Source organism: Chiloscyllium plagiosum, chromosome 5, assembly GCF_004010195.1.
Source record: "Chiloscyllium plagiosum isolate BGI_BamShark_2017 chromosome 5, ASM401019v2, whole genome shotgun sequence".
In the NCBI taxonomy this organism is placed as follows: Eukaryota; Metazoa; Chordata; class Chondrichthyes; order Orectolobiformes; family Hemiscylliidae; genus Chiloscyllium; species Chiloscyllium plagiosum.
Genome location: NC_057714.1, coordinates 66,168,447 through 66,188,525, shown reverse-complemented (window position 1 = coordinate 66,188,525; position 20,079 = coordinate 66,168,447). Strand labels below are relative to the sequence as shown.

General features: G+C 39.3%; 2 protein-coding genes across 5 annotated transcripts in view; both read left to right on the top strand.

The window, feature by feature from the left end:
- The window catches only part of ift57 (intraflagellar transport 57 homolog (Chlamydomonas)), a 44,780-nt gene extending 27,325 nt beyond the window's left edge, over window positions 1–17,455 (top strand). For both annotated transcript variants that reach the window (XM_043690230.1, XM_043690229.1), the window contains 5 exons: window positions 5,694–5,765; window positions 7,436–7,567; window positions 7,654–7,716; window positions 8,616–8,682; window positions 16,378–17,455. In XM_043690230.1, coding sequence (XP_043546165.1) covers window positions 5,694–5,765; window positions 7,436–7,567; window positions 7,654–7,716; window positions 8,616–8,682; window positions 16,378–16,556 — 513 coding nt within the window. In that variant the 3' untranslated portion in view covers window positions 16,557–17,455. The remainder of the gene's footprint in view (window positions 1–5,693; window positions 5,766–7,435; window positions 7,568–7,653; window positions 7,717–8,615; window positions 8,683–16,377) is intronic.
- A 1,105-nt stretch (window positions 17,456–18,560) lies between these two features.
- Window positions 18,561–20,079, top strand: part of LOC122549946 (zona pellucida-binding protein 1-like) — a 72,226-nt gene continuing 70,707 nt past the window's right edge. For all 3 annotated transcript variants that reach the window (XM_043690226.1, XM_043690225.1, XM_043690227.1), the window contains exon 1: window positions 18,561–19,533. In XM_043690226.1, the coding sequence (XP_043546161.1) occupies window positions 19,359–19,533 (175 nt within the window). In that variant the 5' untranslated portion in view covers window positions 18,561–19,358. The remainder of the gene's footprint in view (window positions 19,534–20,079) is intronic.

The following is a 20,079-nucleotide window of genomic DNA, read 5'->3' as shown; positions in this document are numbered from 1 at the left end:
CCCACAGAATTCTCGGGTACACCTGATCAGGTCCTGGGAATTTATACACCTTTAACCGTTTCAAGGCATCCAGCACTTCCTCCTCTGTAATCTGGACATTTTGCAATATGTCACCATCTATTTCCCAACAGTCTATATCTTCCATATCCTTTTCCACAGTAAATACTGATGCAAAATATTCATTTAGTATCTCCCCCATTTTCTGTGGCTCCACACAAAGGCCGCCTTGCTGATCTTTGAGGGGCCCTATTCTCTCCATAGTTACCCTTTTGTCCTTAATATATTTGTAAAAACCCTTTGGATTCTCCTTAATTCTATTTGCCAAAGCCATCTCATGTCCCCTTTTTGCCCTCCTGATTTCCCTCTTAAGTATACTCTTACTTCCTTTATACTCTTCTAGATTCCCTACAGTATGGAAACAGGTCCTTCGGCCCAACCCTCCAAAGAGTAACCCACCCAGAGCAATTTCCCTCTGACTAATGCACCTAACAATATGGACAATTTACCATGGTCAATTCACCTGACCCGCACATCTTTGGACTGTGGGAGAAAACTGGAGCACCCGGAGGAAACCCACGCAAGCACATGGAGAATGTGCAAGCTCCACACAGACAGTTGCCCGAGACTAGAATCGAACCTGGGACTCTGGTGCTGTGAGGCAGCAGTGCTAACCACTGAGCCACTGTGCCGCCCCGTCTTGCATATTGTTAAATATTTTATTCCCAGGTGTTCCTAGATGTTCTAAGATATTCTAAAATACTTCTGAATAATATCAAACTGGATTATATTGGATTTGGTGTGATGTATAATCATTGAGTTATACAGCATGAAAACAAACGGTTCGGTCCACTTAAACTGTGGACACTTAAACTGACCTGACCTAATTTGCCAGTGTTATATCCCTCTAAACCCTTTCTATTCATATACCCATCCTGATGCCTTTAATTGTTGTAATTGTACCCGACTCCACTACTTCCTCTGGCAGCTCGTTCTATACATGCACCACCCTCTGTGTCAAAATGTTGCCCCTCAGTTCCTCAGCCCCTCAATGCACTAACCAATGAAGGCAAGCGTGCCAAACACCACCTTCACCACTCTGTCTACCTGTGACTCCACTTTCAAGGAGCAATGCACATGCACCTCCATGTCCATTTCTTCGGCAGTATTCCCCAGGGTCCTACCTTTAATTGTATAACTCCTATTTTGATTTGCCTTTCCAAAATGCAATGCCTCACATTTATCTAAATTAAACTCCATCTACCACTCCTCAGCCCATTGGCTCTTCTAATCAAGTCCTCTTGTACTCTCAGATAACCTTTTTCATTCTCACTACACTACCAATTTTGATGTCTTCTGCAAACTTACTAACCATACCTCCTATATTCACATCCAAATCATTTATATAAATGATGAAAAGCAGTGGACCCAGCACCGATCCTTGTGGCACACCACTGGTTACACACCACCACCACGCTCTGTCTCCTACCTTCAGGCCAACTTTGTATCTGATTGGCTAGCTCCCCTTGGATCCACGTAATCTAACCTCACTAGGGTGGCACGGTGGCTCAGTAGTTAGCACTGCAACCTCACAGCACCGGAGACCCGGGATCGTTTCCAACCTCGGGCAACTCTATGTATGGAGTTTGCACGTTCTCCCTATGTCTGTGTGGGTTTTCTCCGAGTGCTCCAGTTTCCTCCCACAATCCAAAGATATGCAGGTCAGGTGAATTGGCCATGCTAAGTTGTCCATGGTGTTATGTACATTAGTTAGAGGAATGGGTCTGTGTGGACTTGTTGGGCTGAAGGACCTGTTTCCATACTGTAGGGAGTCTAATCTAGTCTATCATGCAGAACCTTGTTGAATGTCTTGCTGAAGTCTATATACACAATGTATACTGCTCTGCCTTCATCAGTCCACTTTGTCACTTCTTCAAAAAACTCAATCAAGTCAGTGAGACATGATTTCTCACACAAAGCCATGTTGACTCTCCTTAATCAGTCCTTGCCTTTCCAAATACCTATAAATTCTGTCCCTCAGAGTCTCCTCCAACAACTTAATAGCCACTAACATCAGACTGTGGTTCCCTGGCTTTTTCCCTTCCACCTTTCGTACATAATGGTACCACATTTAACCAACTTCCAGTTTTCCAGCCCCTCCCCTGTGGCTATTGATGATACAAATATCTCAGCATGAAGCCCACCAATCTCTACCCTAGCTTCCAACAAAGTTCTAGGATACACTTGATCAGGTCCTGGAATTTATCCATGTATATGCATTTAAGACGTAAAAGTGTTCCTCTACTGCAATATGGATGCTTTCAAAATATCACTGTTTGTTTCCCCAAGTCCTCTCGCTTCCATATCCTTCTCCACAATAACCACTGATGCAAATTATTTGAAGTAATTCACCCATCTCCTGAGGTTTCTCACTTAGACACCCATGTTGATCTTTGAGGAGTCCTGTTTTCTCCCTAGTTACTATTTTTTTCCTTAATGTTTTTATAGCATCTCTTTTAATTCTCCTTAACCTTATTTGCCAAAGCTATTTCGTGTCTTGTTTTTGCCCTCCACTATTTCCCTCTTAAGTACTTATACTGCCCTTATACTCCTCTAGGGATTGACTTGATCCCAGCTGTCAATACCTGCCATATACCTCCTTTTTCTTGACCAGAGCCTCGAATTCTCTTGTCATTCAGCATCCCCTGCACACACCAGCCTTGTCCTTCGTATTAAACATAGTGTGCCTAACCTCCTTATCTAATTTTTAAAGGCCTCCCCCTTTCTATCCATCCCTTTATCTACAAATAGCCTCTCCCAATCAACTTTTGAAAGTTATTGCCTAATACTTGGTCTAATTTAATCTTTTAAGTTTTTTAGATCGGGTCTATCTTTTTTGATAACTATTTTAAAACTAATCGAATTATTTTCACTAGCCCCAAAGTGCTCCCTCACTGACACCACAGTGACCTGCCCTGCCTTATTTCTCAAAAGAAGCTCAAGTGTTGCTACTTCTCTAGTCGGTACATCCACATACTGAAAAAGAAAATTTTCTTGTGTTCATTGAACAAATTCCTCTCCATTCCAAGCCCTTGGCACGACATCAGTCCCAGTCTATGTTTGGAAAGTTAAAATCTCCTTACATACTTGCTTCTTAATTTCCTTCTGATTATTGGGGAGGGCCTATAGCACAATCCCAATAAGGTGATTAACCCCTTCCTATTTCTCAGTTTCACCCATATAACTTCACTGGACCTTCTCCCAGGAATATCCTCCTTAAGTACAGCAGTAATGTTATCCTTAATCAAAAACACCACTCTCTCTCCTCTCTTGCCCTCCCCCCCTTTATATCCTTACTTTAGCACCCATACTCTGGAACATTAAGCTGCTAATCCTGCCCCTTCCTGAGCCACATTTCTGTAATAGCTATTATATCCTAGTCCCATGTTCCCAATCATGCCTGAGTTCATCTTCCTTACCTGTTAGGCCTCTTGCATTGAAATAAATGCAGTTTAATGTATCTGTCTTACCTTGTTCTCTGCCTTGCTCTTGCCTACATTGACTATTTACCTTCTCCCCTTCTCTGCGGTACCAGCCTCAGACTTACCATTTTTCACATTATTTCATTGGGTCCCACTTCCCATCTGTTAGTATCTTTTGGTGTAGCACTATATTTATCTACTCCGTGTGTTGATTATTATTATGTTAATAAAATAGCAACATTAATGAAATGTTTGATTTAAATTTTTCTGTTACAACTGAAATGAACTCCTAATATCTCATACACTTCCTTAAGTGGGGAGGTGTATTTAGCTGGGAAGGTTGTAGCATAGCTAAGCTTTATTAAGCAAGCTATTTGGAGGGAGATAACATTCTCAGGCAGCTTTGTCTCCTGTGGGATGGTTACATAAATCCTACAATCCTAAGACTCAACATTTGTGGAACTGTCTAGCTTAAAATCGGCAGACAGAGGTTATCAAAGAATTACTCCTGATGTAATAGCTCTGAGTAAAAGTTAAAGGCTGTAAACCACTTCAAAGGTGCATACACATCTCTTGTTCAAGTTCTTATTCCAGGAATTGATTACAAAAATCAAAAGCAAGAACTTGTTGACTTATGAAACTAATCATTTGAATAAGATGTAAATTGAAGTTGTATTTGCCTGCTCTACTGGATTCAGTATGTCCAGTAGCAATGTTTCAGAGAAGAGCAGGTTGCTATTCGGGTGAACTGGCAAATATTTAGCCCTCAATCAGCATCATAAAAAAAAAATCTGGTTTACCACATTGTGCTCATGGGAGTTTGCTGTGCACAAGGCTGTGATATTTCCTATGTTACAACAGAGGCAATTATTTCAATGCGATTCTTTGGCGATAAAACACTTAGAGATGGTTGATTTTTAAAAATGTGAGATCGGAATAGATTTTGCCAGTGAGAGAGTTATCAGGTGTTTCATCAATAAAGTTATTCAAAGCTACAACTTTACACAACTTCAGGTCATCCCAAAGCACTTTTCAGTAGACCAGTGCCTGTACAAACATTGGCAAACAATTTCAATGAAGCAAGTCCTGACATCTAGCAAGTAAACAAATGAGACAGATACTGTGTTTTAGAAATGAATATTGCCCAGAACATCAAAAGGATTTCTTTGCTTTTCAGATAACATCACAAAATCTTATGTACACTCTAAAGAATATATGAATATATATATAAAGATTTAACATCTCATTGCAGTGATGACACCTGCATTGAAGTGCTAGCCTATAGTATGTGTTTAAATGTTTTTGAACACAGAACCTTCCAAATCAGGAGAGAGTTGTTGTTTACAGATATTCTGAATTTATTCCACGGCCTACACAAAGGTCCTCCATTGCAAAAATAAGAGTTGAGTCCTAAGACTCCAAAACAATACTCTAGGTAGTTTTGTTTTTGTTTAGCTCCCTAATGCTACATGAGTCATTTCCTACCAAACCTCCACTGGGTGCATGTCCCTGAGATGGTACTGAGGAGTAAGAAATCATATGAAACAAGTATTGACATTGGGAGAAACACATTAGGGCAGAGGAACATTATTATTTAATTAGCTAATTAAATATTGTCAGCACCAAGTGAGTACACTTTTTTCCTCTACATACAACTTTAGCAAAAGTGAGGATGTATTAACAATAATCTATTTATGCAGTCTTGTTTCCCCAGAACATTAATGCAGTAATGTATCTACATGTTGGACTATTAATTCACCTGTTAGGTTCTTTGTTATTATAGAAAAAAATTAAAATGAACTCATGCAACCTGTCAAAGATGATAAGCAAGTTCAGGCAATAATTGAATATGGGTTCTGCTAATGTTTTTACTTAAGAATCACTTTTTTTTATTAGAACCCTTCAATTGTGTTTCTGTCCATCGAGTTTACTGCTAGTCATTCTTTATTTTTCAATATATGCAGAATGTCCTGTAGCAATATTTCAGAGAAGAGCAGGTTGCTATTCAGGTGAACTGGCAAATATTTAGCCCTCAATCAGCATCCTAAAAAACAGTCTGGTTTACCACATTGTGCTCACAGTTTGCTGTGCACAAGGCTGTGATATTTCCTATGTTACAACAGAGGCAATTGAATTTTTCAATAAAGAATACAACTAATGTGTTGTCTATGTTTAATTAAATATGTAGTAATATAAACTACCTTGTTTTAACAGGATTGGAGAATTCATGTTGACCAAATGCATCAGCATAAAGAGGGAATTGAAGCCTCTCTTAAAGAGACAAAGGTACCACCTTATTTAAATATAAAGATGTCTGATCTCTTAATCCTTAAATCATAAGGAGCATTGTTAAATAAATTTGTGGGCTCAAGTTGAGGATTTTTTGCACAAACACTGAGCAACAAAATGCTAGCTGACTTGCTTAGTTGGAAAATATTATGCTCCTGTGTGGTTAAACTATTCCAATATTAAACTAGTGGATGTACAATTGAAACAGATAATGAAAGTAATAACAAGAACTATGACTGGGTAACAATGGTCAAATTTATGGTTCCTAATATTAGGTATCAGATTGCAGCATGGAGCTGTCTTATGAAATTCATTGCAATGCTACCACTACAACATTTCAATCACAGACACCTTTTAGGTTAAAGGCAGGAGGTTTAGTGGGGAGTTGAGAAACAATGTTTTCTCCCAAAGAGATGGTAGGATGTAATGCATGGTTTGGGAGGGTAGTAGGGGAGTGTAACCTCACAACTTTCAAAAAGTGCTTGCTAAACAGTTTAAATGTCAGAGCATTCATGGTTATGGGCCATTTTCTGGAAAGCAGACTAATGTGGATTTAGCACAGTTTTGGCAGTGTATTTGATCAGTTGAAGGGCCTCTTCCGTATTGAACAATTTTGGATTCTATTCAAAACGTATCTCATACAACTCATCAGCAGACCAGTGTGACCAACGATCTCCACTGAATATGTTGCTTCATTATGAGGAACAGAATGGGAGTGAGCTGCTCTCTGCAAGAAACTTCTCCTTTATCACTCAGCCTAATGAAAGGTAGCATGGCTGCAGGCAGCCACTGTTGCAAACTCAAGCCATTGTAACTGTGGAATGGTAGAGTCTGCAACAAATGACCATGCCTTATGACTCTTAAACAGTCATATGTGTAGTTGCAGGTAAGGATGCTACATGTCTACTGAATGAGTGCTTATTTTGTCTCCCAGATGGATTTTCCAGAGGTCACATGGTTGTTTCAAAGGTACTGAGTAGATAGTGTGTGTCAGGTGCTGATTTAATCTCCTTGACATTTTTGACTTGTAGTTTATCTCTAGCTTTTATTGTTTGTATTTTCCAATTTTATTGTACTACTTGTGCATTCATATATAAAATGGTACCAAGTCTTTTATCTTCAGTATATGTCACATTTGTTTTGTTTTCCTCGTATCTGTCTTAATTTAATGTTGCTATTTATAGTACCATGCTTTGAATTTCATTTTTGAGGTTGTAGCCTTGCGTTGAGTTTGCGTCTCTTTTGACTTGCTATTAATCATCCTTTATTTTTCTATAAGTAATCCATTACAAATACTTACTTTCTGGGGCATCGTTATAGTCTGGAGGCAAGCTAGTCTGGCAGTGGTGTGCTTTGGATTTTGCCATTTTAGTTGATAAGTAAGAATTAGTGCTTGTAGAAGGAAATAACTTGCACTAGAGTTTCCATATGTTCCAAAGCACATCACAATCAAGTCATTATTATTCTGTTGGTAAATGCAGTTGACCACATATGTACAGCAATCTTAAGCTGAGTAAAGTATAATAAAATGAAAATGTATTCAATCAGTTGGCATTCTGCTATTTATGTGGAAGTGATTTTTTTTTTAAACCTTCCAGTCCTTTTTTCTTCTCGTTTTTAATATTTCAAGTTAATTCATCTTCACTGAATTTGCTGTTATCTGACAGAGTTACTTGGACAGGCTTCAAGATGAAATTAGTCGAACACTGGAAAAGGTCAGCAGTAGGGAGAAATATGTTAACAACCAGTTGGAGAATTTGATTCAGGAATTCCGCGCTGCTCAGACCCAACTAAATGAGGTAATCTGCCATGTTCTCTTTAATATAGCAGTTCTTAATCTTAGTTCTTCATTTATATTTTATAAATCTGTTGAATTTTCTCGTAGGCCAAAGATAGATACCAGCAAGGAAGTGGAGGTGTAACAGAACGAACCCGACTTCTGTCTGAGGTAGAATTACTATTAACTGAAAAACTGTTTGTCAGTTTTTAATTTGATCTGAAGGTTTTTCTTATGCTTCTCTGGAACTTTTTGGCAAGGCTGACATTTGTTGCTGATACCTATTTGCCCTTGAGCTGAGCTTGATAGACCATTTCAGAGGGTAAATAAAAATGAACAACCTTTTAGGCCAGACCAAGTAAAGACAGCAGATATCCTTCCCTAAAGAACAGTAATAAACCAGATGGGTTTTTATTCTTGTTTTTCTCCTCTCCCATAAAAGGACTGATTTTTGTCTGAGTGTAAAGTTCCAACTTGACTTCTGGATTGTTCATCCATTCATATTGTCACTGTAGCACCACTTCTTGTATTTTCTTGCAGGAAACTTAATAGCTTTTATTTATTTAAAATACCTTTTTGTCACCTTCCCTCAGAAGGTAAACACACTGTGTGATATGCAGATAACAAACCAGCTCCAAATTTTAATCTGTCCTCAACTAATTGATCTCATCAGAGCCAATTGTGTGCACATCATTGGTTTGTTTCAATGGTCCTTAGCTAGTGTAGAAAAATGTTGGATAAGATTTCAAACTCCTGATCACGACTTTGGCATGTGTTGGAAAATTCAAGTGACAATAGGATTCTGTTTGTCTCTGTTACCCCTTGTGGCGAAAAAGCTGATAGTTGTATATTTTGTCACTAATGCTTGAAGGATATGTGTTTCATGGTTACTCCAATAATACATGAATTAATGCCTGAAAGAGAATGTGATAGTAAAATTAGAGAATTTAAAAATTATTCCCTCCAGGCCTAATGGCTTTTATTTTAATAAGTTTGAAAACTACTTTATATCATTTCACTTTTAAAAATTCTACCGAGATCTTTTACAATATTTTGTGCATATCTTTCAGATTAGTGAAGAATTAGAAAAGGTGAAACAAGATATGGAAGAAAAGGGCAGCAGCATGACTGATGGAGGTAAGTAAATGACAGCAAGGTAACCTTTTCAAATTATGTGTTACAAGTTTATAAGTTTTGGTAACGAGAGGATCAACAAAGCAGGAGGTAAGGAGGATTCTTTTAGAGAGGTGTTAGAAATGGAATATTTTGCAAAACAGTGATGAAAGCAAATTTCAAAGTCTTTTAAAGAAGTATGTACGGGGGTCTGAGTAAAGAAAAAAAAAAGTATTGCAAATGGTAGTAGAATTAGATTAAATGGATAGCTGTTTCAGAAAGCTAACGCAGCTCTCCTGCACACAGTTTTGGAGAAATTTCTCTTTCGCTCCTTGAAGGGGAACCAGAGAACCTCAGACAAGATATGGTAGCAATCTTCAATGTTGACCCCTGACTAAATTGCCTTTCTTTAGTCCCAGTAACACCAGAACTTCCAGGTTTTTTATTTATTCATCATGGAACCTGAGCGTTGATGTTGGCCCACGTTTATTACCTATCCCTAGCCACCCAAGAGAAGGTGGCAGTGAGTTTCCTTCTTGAACCACTGCAGTCCACTTTCTGTAGTTGGACCCACATTTCCATTAGGGATTTTCAGGATTTGACCCAGCGACAGTGAAGGAATGGCAATATATTTCAAGTCAGAATAGTGATGGTAACACTTTCCCCTTTTTGAACAAGGGAACCACATTTGCTATCCTCCAGTCTTCTGGCACTACTCCTGTAGACAAAGAGGACATAAAAATCAAGGCCAATGGCTCTGCAATCTCCTCCCTTGCTTCCCAGCTGGGCAGAAAGGTGGCAAATGGAATTCAATGTAGCTAAATGTGAGGTGATTCACTTTGGGAAGAATAACAAAAAAATGTTGGATAAGATTTCAAACTCCTGATCACGACTTTGGCATGTGTTGGAAAATTCAAGTGACAATAGGATTCTGTTTGTCTCTGTTACCCCTTGTGGCGAAAAAGCTGATAGTTGTATATTTTGTCACTAATGCTTGAAGGATATGTGTTTCATGGTTACTCCAATAATACATGAATTAATGCCTGAAAGAGAATGTGATAGTAAAATTAGAGAATTTAAAAATTATTCCCTCCAGGCCTAATGGCTTTTATTTTAATAAGTTTGAAAACTACTTTATATCATTTCACTTTTAAAAATTCTACCGAGATCTTTTACAATATTTTGTGCATATCTTTCAGATTAGTGAAGAATTAGAAAAGGTGAAACAAGATATGGAAGAAAAGGGCAGCAGCATGACTGATGGAGGTAAGTAAATGACAGCAAGGTAACCTTTTCAAATTATGTGTTACAAGTTTATAAGTTTTGGTAACGAGAGGATCAACAAAGCAGGAGGTAAGGAGGATTCTTTTAGAGAGGTGTTAGAAATGGAATATTTTGCAAAACAGTGATGAAAGCAAATTTCAAAGTCTTTTAAAGAAGTATGTACGGGGGTCTGAGTAAAGAAAAAAAAAGTATTGCAAATGGTAGTAGAATTAGATTAAATGGATAGCTGTTTCAGAAAGCTAACGCAGCTCTCCTGCACACAGTTTTGGAGAAATTTCTCTTTCGCTCCTTGAAGGGGAACCAGAGAACCTCAGACAAGATATGGTAGCAATCTTCAATGTTGACCCCTGACTAAATTGCCTTTCTTTAGTCCCAGTAACACCAGAACTTCCAGGTTTTTTATTTATTCATCATGGAACCTGAGCGTTGATGTTGGCCCACGTTTATTACCTATCCCTAGCCACCCAAGAGAAGGTGGCAGTGAGTTTCCTTCTTGAACCACTGCAGTCCACTTTCTGTAGTTGGACCCACATTTCCATTAGGGATTTTCAGGATTTGACCCAGCGACAGTGAAGGAATGGCAATATATTTCAAGTCAGAATAGTGATGGTAACACTTTTGAATGTAAAGGGGCAATGGTTAGGTTATTGGGGATGGCCATTGCCTGTGGAATTTGTATGGTGCAAATGCTACGTGCCTTTTGTTAGCCCAAGTCTGGATGTTGACAAGATGTTGTTGCATTTAAACCTGAATTACTTCAGTATCTGAGGAATCGCAAATACCCACTTCTGACATTAGGATGGACAGAAGTGCCCAGTTCTAGTCTCCCTGTTATTAAAAAGGATATTATTAAGCTAGAGAGGGGTCAGAAAAGATTTATGAGGATGTCAAATTGTTAGAGTTGTTAAGAAGGCATATGGTGTGTTGGCTTTCATTAGCAGAGGGATTGAGTTTAAGAGCTGTGAGGTTATGCTGCAGCTCTGTAAGGCCCTAGTTAGACCACATTTGGAATATTGTGTTCCGTTCTGCTCACCTCAGTCTAGGAAGGATGTGCAAGCTTTAGAGAGGATGCAGAGGAGATTTACCAGGATGCTGCTTGGACTTGAGGGTATGTCTTATGAAGAAAGGTTGAGGGAGCTAGGGTTTTGTCATTGAAGCAAAGGAGGATGAGAGGATAAAAGTTTGGCACAACATCATGGGCCGAAGGGCCTGTACTGTGCTCTATTGTTCTATGTCGGCAGGAATGGAAGGTTGAGTTATAAGAAGAGGCTGGAACCTTTTCACTGGAGCATTTGAGGTTGAGAGGTGACCTTAGAGATTTATAAAATCGTAAGGTGTATGTAGGTTTCTTTTCCCTAGAGTGGGGGATTTCGAGACTAGGGGACATGTTTTTAAGACATGAGGGGCAATTCTTTATTTGCATTGAGAGTGGTTCGTGTGTGGAATAAGCTTCCAGAGGAAGTGGCGGATATGGGTACAATTATAATGTTTAAAAGACTATTAGATAAGTACATGAATAAGGAATATTTAGAGGGACATGGGCCAAGTGCAGACAGGTGGGTCTGATTTAGTTTGGGATTATGGTTAGCATGGACTGGTTGGACCGAAGAGCCATACAGCACGGAAAGAGACCCTATGATTCTAAGCTGCTGAAGATGATTTGGGTCTTGGACACTTCCCTGAGGAACTCCTGCAGAAATGTCCTGGACCTGACTTGAGCGGCTTGGGAGAACACAGCAGCTCCCTCTCATCTGGCTAAGCTGTGGACAATGGGATGCGCTGCTACAATGGCACCGACAATTTATTCCGCAGCACCAATTCAATCCTCAGTCGAGGAATTTTGCTGCCAGTTTTTTTAAACGTTTTTTTTTAGCAGTGATCAATAATCCACTTTTATTTTTTGTTTTGCGTCCAATCTAGTGCAAACACCAGATGTAAATGATGCTTAAGTATCAAATCAGCATAGTTTTCAATGACCTAAAAGTGCTAGTTTTGAGATCTTGTGTGTTGCAAAGGACCGAGCAGTATTTAGAAACGGGTCAGAGGAGGGAAGAAGAGGAGGAAGGAGGAGGATGGAGGCTGGCCAGTTCGGGATGCAGCCGGCCTCTGTTCCCCAATTGCTTGTCCCGGGCCGATGAGGATTATTACAGGACAGAAGGTGCTGGAGCTGGAGGAGGACAGGAAGAGAAAGAGAGGAATGCGCTTCTCCACACGGGGATGGACTTGATGTCACTCAGTAGCACCAAGAGCCCATTGTGCAGGATCTGTATCCAGGGACCAGACCAGGTACAGTGAGCATAAATGGTGAGATAGAACATTTTACTTACATAACCCTGATGAGCCATGATTCTCAACACCAGGGTTTGCATCGAAGGCTTGAGAGTTGTTAAAGGAATAATGAATAAACAGCGTTTGTACGTTTCTGGGAATATACATTTACTTGTGTGGAAATATTGTTATTCCCTCGAGTATAGAAAGTTAAAGGTGTGTAAAATAATAAAAGAATTTGACAGTTTCTTTCCATGACCCTTTCCCCTTTTTTTGGTGGAGGGGGGAAATCTTCAGAACAGAAATTCGAGCGCAGCAGGGTATGGTCAGAGAGTACGTCTTCACACACAAAGGGAAGTGGGAATCTGGAACTCTTTCTGTATACCTCACAAAACTGATTTCTGTAGGTAAGGGCATTCAGGGATGTGGAACCCAGGAAGTTAAGCAGAATTAAGATTCAGATCAATCATGATCTAATTGAATTGGTGGAGCGGTACAAAGGGCTGAATGGCCTCCTCTATCTAGTTGCTGTTTACGAAAAGATAATTTTAATTGTTTTTATTGAGTGAGTTATATTATAAAGGGTATAGCTAAGGGCACTGCTTGACTGGCCACTCGGGTGTTTCCTTTCTTCCTGGTGGTGGAATATAAATAAAGATTTACACACTTGTTGTTTTTCACTGATTTAAAGAAACCAAAAGAGGCAAAAAAAAATTAAAAAAGGTATATCTTAAGATCTCTAACAACAGCAACATTGGAACTGCTCTGAAATCAGTCGGCTGATCAGCAGTGGAAAGGCTATTGGAGTCTTTATGAGAATTAACATGGTCCCAGATTGGAGATGTCCTTTTACAGAACTGACCAAAATAAGTTTGGGATAGGGCTGGGTGTCGAGGAGGGGAGGGGATGGTGACTGAATGTTAGAGAGGCCAGCAGGAAATGGGCTGAGGTAGCTGGGATCTGGCATTGTTGGAATTTGAGGGTGATGAAATGAACATAGATTTTGACCTTGAAATTTATATTGAGGCTAAATCTGATTTTGTGAGTTTTGTCTTTTGGTTTGATTAAACTGGGTAAGATTATTCTTGGTGATTTGGGATTTTTATGCAATAATTCCTATATCAATTATCTTGCAGAATGGAAGTAACACACGCTGAATTCATGGCTCAGTACCAGTAAAAAAGATGGAAAACTGATATTAAAAAAAACAGACTCACCCCCCCCCCCCCCCCAATTCCATAGTGCTCTTAAGGAGAATATGGGGGAGTGATCAATGATTCTATACTTTACTATCTGTAAACGAGTATGCTTAAACTATTATAGAAGATTGCAGCTTTATCACATTGTGTATTAGTTTGCATGGAGCAATTTTAGCCTAGCTTGAGAAGTGGGAAATCTATGGGAACACGTGGGATGCAGTTTCTGTCCCCATCCATTATGGACAGTGATAATGGATGGGTGTAAATCAGGATTACATCTGATCCCATCACATTCCTAATGAGCAAATAAGGTTAAAATTGCCCCCAGTTTGAATATCTCATTTACACTTAAGAATGAGTTACATGTGAGCTGAGATGGTCAAAGCATAGTCCAGTGACCACTTTAGCTGTGGTCACTGGACTATGCTTAACAATGTCTATCACCAAGTGGTTTTGGGTGCATGGGAAGCATTTTGTTTTGGTTGCAATGCCTTAGTTGTGTTGTGAACATGGTGGGCTGATTTGCTCTGTGTTAGTTCTCCTGAAATCATAAGGGTAAATCTGCTACAGTTAGTATTGGAGTGACCTTTTGTTGAATCTCAGTTTACAGAGCAGAGCAAACTCAACAATGGTAAATATTAATATCTGCTTCCAGTAGGGAATGAAGTGAAGCACTACTAAGCGTTTTGTCTTTTTGTCCTGCACTGTTACATTTTTTGCCTTGTGGTTAAACATCGCAACATAGCGAGAACTTGATGACAGTTTATGCTGAATGGGAGAGGGTTTGGACCATGATAATTGCAGTTCTGCCACATGCACTGGTTAGGCCACTTTTGGAATATTGCGTGCATTTCTGGTCTCCTTCCTATCGGAAGGATGTAAAACTTGAAAGGGTCAGAAAAGATTTACAGGGATGTTGCCAGGGTTGGAGGATTTGAGTTAAAGGGAGAGGCTGAATAGGCTAGGGCTGTTTTCCCTGGTGTGTCAGAGGCTGAGGGGTGATCTTATAGAGGTTTATAAAATTGAGGGGCATGGAGAGGGTAAATAGACAAGGTATTTTCCCTGGGTTGGGGGAGTCCAGAACTAGACGACATAGATTTAAGGTGAGAGGGGAAAGATTTAAAAGGGACCTAAGGAGCAACCTTTTCATGCAGAATGTGGGACATGCATGGAATGAGCTGCCAGAGGATGTGATGGAGGCTGGTACAATTACAGCATTTAAAAGGCATCTGGATGGGCATATGAATAGGAAGGATTTAGAGTGATGTGGGCCAAGTGCTGGCAAATGGGACTAGATTAATTTAGGATATCTGGTCGGCATGGAAGAGTTGGACTGAAGGTTCTGTTTCTGTGTTGTACATCTCTATGACTGACCTCCAATAACTGTGACCATCTTCCTATGTACCAGGTATGACTCCAGCCATTGGAGAGTTTGCCCCCTTAACATGTTGATTCCAGTTTTGCTGGGGCACCTTGATATCACGCTTCATTGAATGTTGTTTTGATGTCCACGCTGTCACTATCCCCTCACCTCTGGAATTCAGCTCTTTTGTCCATGATTGAACCAACATTTTAATGAGGTCAGGAGTTGTGGCCCTGGTGGAAACCAAACTGGGTGTCAGTAAGCAAGTTGTTGTTGATTAGGTGCTGCTTGATACCACTGGATGACACCTACCATCAATTTATGGGCGGCACGGTGGCACAGTAGTTAGCACTGCTGCCTTACAGCGCCGGAGACCCGGGTTCAATTCCCGCCTCAGGCGACTGACTGTGTGGAGTTTGCACGTTCTCCCCGTGTCTGCGTGGGTTTCCTCCGGGTGCTCCGGTTTCCTCCCTGGGTCCAAAGATGTGCAGGTCAGGTGAATTGGCCATGCTAAATTGTCCGTAGAGTTAGGTAAGGGGTAAATGTAGGGGTATGGGTGGGTTGCGCTTCAGCGGGTCGGTGTGGACTTGTTGGGCCGAAGGGCCTGTTTCCACACTGTAAGTAATCTAATCTAAAGTAATCTAATCTATTCTAATTTACTGATGATTGAGAGTAGACGGATGGGATAGTAATTGGCCGGGTTGAATTTGTCCTGCTTTTTGTGGACAGGATATACCTGGTAATTTTCCACATTGTTGGAAGAGCATGGCTATGGGAGGGCAAGTTCTAGAGCACAAGTCTTCAGTACTATTGCTGGAATGTTCTCAAGGCCCATACCCTTTGCACTGTCCACCGTCACCAACCGGTTCATGATATCATGTGGAATGTATTGAATTGGCTGAAGACTGGTATTTCTGATGCTGGGGGCCACTGGCAGAGGAGAAAGTGAGGACTGCAGATGCTGGAGATCGGAGTCAGAATGTGGTGCTGGGAAAGCACGGCCAGTCAGGCAGCATCCGAGGAGCAGGAGAAATCAATGTTTCGAGCATAAGCCCTTAGCAGGAGAAATCAATGTTTCGAGCATAAGCCCTTCGTCAGGAAAGCTTCCTGACAAAGGGCTTATGCTCGAAACATTGATTCTCCTGCTCCTCGGTTGCTGCCTGACCAGCTGTGCTTTTCTAGCACAACGCTCATTGACCACTGGAAGAGTCGATAGATCACCCATTCGGTATTTCTGGCTGAAAATTGCTGAGAATGCCCCCGCTTTATCTTTCGTACTGACTTATTGGGCTCTTTCATCATTGAGGATAGGGATGTTTGTGGATCTTCCTCCTCCAATGAGCCATTATCATCTTAAGATGCTTTTTTTGATTATTTCTCCCTCGTGAAGGCTTCTTCCAGTTTTTATTGACTTAATATGCCCTTTTATTTATTAGTCATCTAGGTTTAAGACAATGCTTATATCAGTGTTTAGATTGTATTAAATTTATTGTCTGCATTCAAATAAATGTTTAATAATGCTGTACTAAACATACTTGCTAAACATGTGGTTATTGTTAAATAAATGGAATAACTCACTAAATTAATTGTTACTATCATTTCCAGCTCCGTTAGTGAAAATCAAACAAGCATTGACTAAACTGAAGCAAGAGATAACTCAAATGGATATACGAATTGGAGTTGTGGAGCATACTTTGCTACAGGCCAAGCTCAAAGAGAAATCGAACATGACCAGAGACATGCATGCTACCAATATTCCTGAAACTACAATAGGTGGTTATTGACATTTTACGTTTGTGTCCAAATTATATACTTCATTTGTTTGTTCTCAAATGGAAAATTACAGAACTCTTGTGATCTAACTGAAGAATCAAAAATCAGCGTTTAAGATTTTGGATTCTTTGACCAATCTCAACTGCAGCAAATCAGTAATTGATCATTTTTACTTGTAGTTACAGTAATCATTTGCACACTATAAATTGATGAAAACTGATTTAAAGAAATGCCATTGTTTCTATCATTAAAATATAATACTTTATTAAGCAGCAATCTTGCACTGCAATACTTGCCATAAGGATTTTGTTTTCTAATTAGTGGGTTGTTAATGCAGATTTATTTTTGAATACTTATGTTCCATTGTTATGGACAACAGGACCAATATACCTTTTAAATAGTAACTTTGTTAGAAATTTTTAATACCTCTTAAGTTTCTTCAAGGCCTGAGTTAAGAGCATATGACTTGTATAAAAATATATTCAATCTCTAATCACATGGAGCACACATGCTACCAGCAGCAATGAGGAAACAAATCTTAAATACAGTATTAAATGCATACAGATTAAATGCAATGGCTTACAAGATAGTAGTTCAGTCTTTGGATTTATTGCCATTAATTGTCTCTAGATTTTCCCTAAGGCTCGAGGTATTATTGTCTTCTAACATGCCCAGGATTGAATGTTTTTTTTATTAACACACATATCTTCATATTTATTTTAACACTGTCTTTATGAACTCATCCTATTCCAATGTTCTAAAATACAGTAAATTGTGCATATGTTTGTGCTGACAGATACTGTGCATGGTTTAACATTTTCTTGTATGTAATGCAGATGAGCATTTTGTGAGCTTTGTGTATTTGCAAACTGTAATCTTTGAATAAAATAAACTGTATTTTATCAGAAAATTTTTGCTTTACACTAATTCTACCTCTGACTTTCTTTGGCAAGTGCATTAATATCATATAAATTTATGCTTAAAAATTAACATCATATTAATGTTTGCTTCGCTTGTGGAGACCAGTATTTCTTCAGTTGCATAATTGTCTATATGTATAAGCTTGTTTATTGTATTTGCTAATTGCCTTCGAGCATCATGCAGTTATTCAAATAGCTATCTAAATACATCTTCCACTCATTTTTTTACATCTCTTGCAAGCTGTCAGCCTAATTTTACTTGTCCACTCTTTGTAAGTAATGCCTTTTCTTCTGGATATCCCTCACATGCTTGCCTGCATGTCTTGTATCTCTGCCATATGTGGAATTGCATTTTATGATTCATCACTGCTAGAGAGCATATTGTCTTCTCCTAATTCTTGTGTTCAGAATCTCAGATTCGGAGACTTTGTCCAGTGCAGGCGAAGTGCATTTTCCTGCTGTATAAGAATGATGACCTTTCTACGCAATGTTGTAAAGGCTGCTTTACATTGGGTTCAACAGTTTGCATTGTTTCACACATCAGTGGTAAGTGGCAAGTGCCACTTGCTACATTAGTATTGTTTTGCTGATGTAAGTACTGATGCATATTGTAATTGCCCATACTGACTCTTAGCCCACAAATTGATATGAGAACTATATCCTATCTAGTTTGTATAAACATATTTCCTTACAAAGTAGTTTTGAATTATGAAGTAGCAGTATTAAATTGAATATAAGGTTATAACGTTTGTTTTAAAATGAAAACTGATATTTAAAAATGCAAATTATGTAAATCAAAAATCTGACCCGATTTGAAAAATTATTTTTACTTGATCAATATTGCTCACAGAACGCATGTAACTCAATAGTACAAAATTTAAAAACCTTTAGGTAAGTGGACTGCATAAATTGTAAAAATACAATATGTAGACAGCTGAATTTAATAAATGATTCGGAAATGCCGGTGTTGGACTGGGGTGTACAAAGTTAAAAATCACACAACACCAGGTTATAGTCCAACAGGTTTAATTGGAAGCACACCAGCTTTCGGAGCGATGCTCCGAAAATCACCTGATGAAGGAGCGTCGTTCCAGGCTAGTGTGCTTCCAATTAAACCTGTTGGACTATAACCTGGTGTGTGATTTTTGAATTTAATAAAGTATTAGTCATGATGGGATTACAGGTCCGAATGCATTTTAACAGGAATTAATGCAATTTATATTTAATGTATTTGCTGCTTGTTATAGTTCATAAAGAGTATATATCATTTATATAAGCATATAAAGATATTTTAATTTTATCAACCAGCAATTCACTATCTTCTGCTTTTGGAAGTACAGTAGTATCTATTTCAATAACAATGACGTTTCTGAATGTAATGAGGGTGAAATAATATAAATCATACTGTTATATTTCACTTCTGCACCCGATTGTCCACAAAATAAGTAGCATTCACTCTGTTCTTCCTTCCAGAAAATCACGAATCCCACTAGCGTTTTGTTTAAAAAAAACTATTTGGAGCAAAACATTTGCAAACCAATTGGCTCACGTTAATTTTAGGTTTATATTTTAGTATAAGGCATGGCCACATAATTTATTAATGCTGGAACAAGAATGAATTTGCAGAGCATAGCAAATCCGCAAGAGATGCTAGTCACAAAACAAAATGAGAACTTCCATGATTTGCTGTTCTGCTCCTGTCAATGCTTCTTTGTCAGCCTCAGCAGAGAACAGTGTGTCTGACAGGGATAATAATACGATTCGAATTCTCAGAAGCTGTTGCTAGGACACCGACACACCCAGCGTTCTGACAGGTGGGAGTGGAAGGAATGTTATTTTTCAAGACCAGCTCTAGCTGCTGCTGAAAATTGTGTGAGGGCACGGCCAGGCGCAATGAAACGACGGGTCCACCCGGAAGAAATGTGGGAACCGCACAAATTCATGACTAGCCTTAACTTTTCAATGCCACACAACATAACCAGTCAAAAAGTTTTCAAATATATCATGATGGTTGTGATCATTGTCGCGGCTTTCTCCTGTGTGTCCCTCCTTTCGTCCCGAGTGTCAGGTATGTACTTAGAGTTGTCAGGATTTTCGCGTCCCACCCTGACTGGACACACCCCTCGCAGATTGGAGAACCGAACAGCTGAGTATGGGAGGCTGGACGCCTGCTGAGAGCGTAAACAGCGACATGAAACTTTTCGTGTTTTCCAGTTGTTTGGGGTCAGATGGCCAGTATTTGCAGTAACTAGCCTTTGGGTAGTCCAGAAGCTGGGACTCCTGTGGTACCTTGTTGGTGACCCTACCTCTGAGCCAGGAGGTTGGGTTCAAGTCCCACCTACTTCCAGAGGTGTATTTTGACATCTCTAAACAGATCGATGAGGAAGATATCCAGAAGCTGATGGGTCCTGTGTGGTATGCTGTTTTCTGTAATTCTGTGAAAATTATATGAAAGTTAAATAAATTGATGTGTATGATCATTACTGTTCCATCACCAAAGTTGATAGCATTATTGGCCATCAACGCTTGTTGCAAAAACCATCATCGGAATTACATTTTAATGATTAGCTTTCTGAAAGTAGAATTTGGAAAAAATTATACCTGAAGGTCCCAA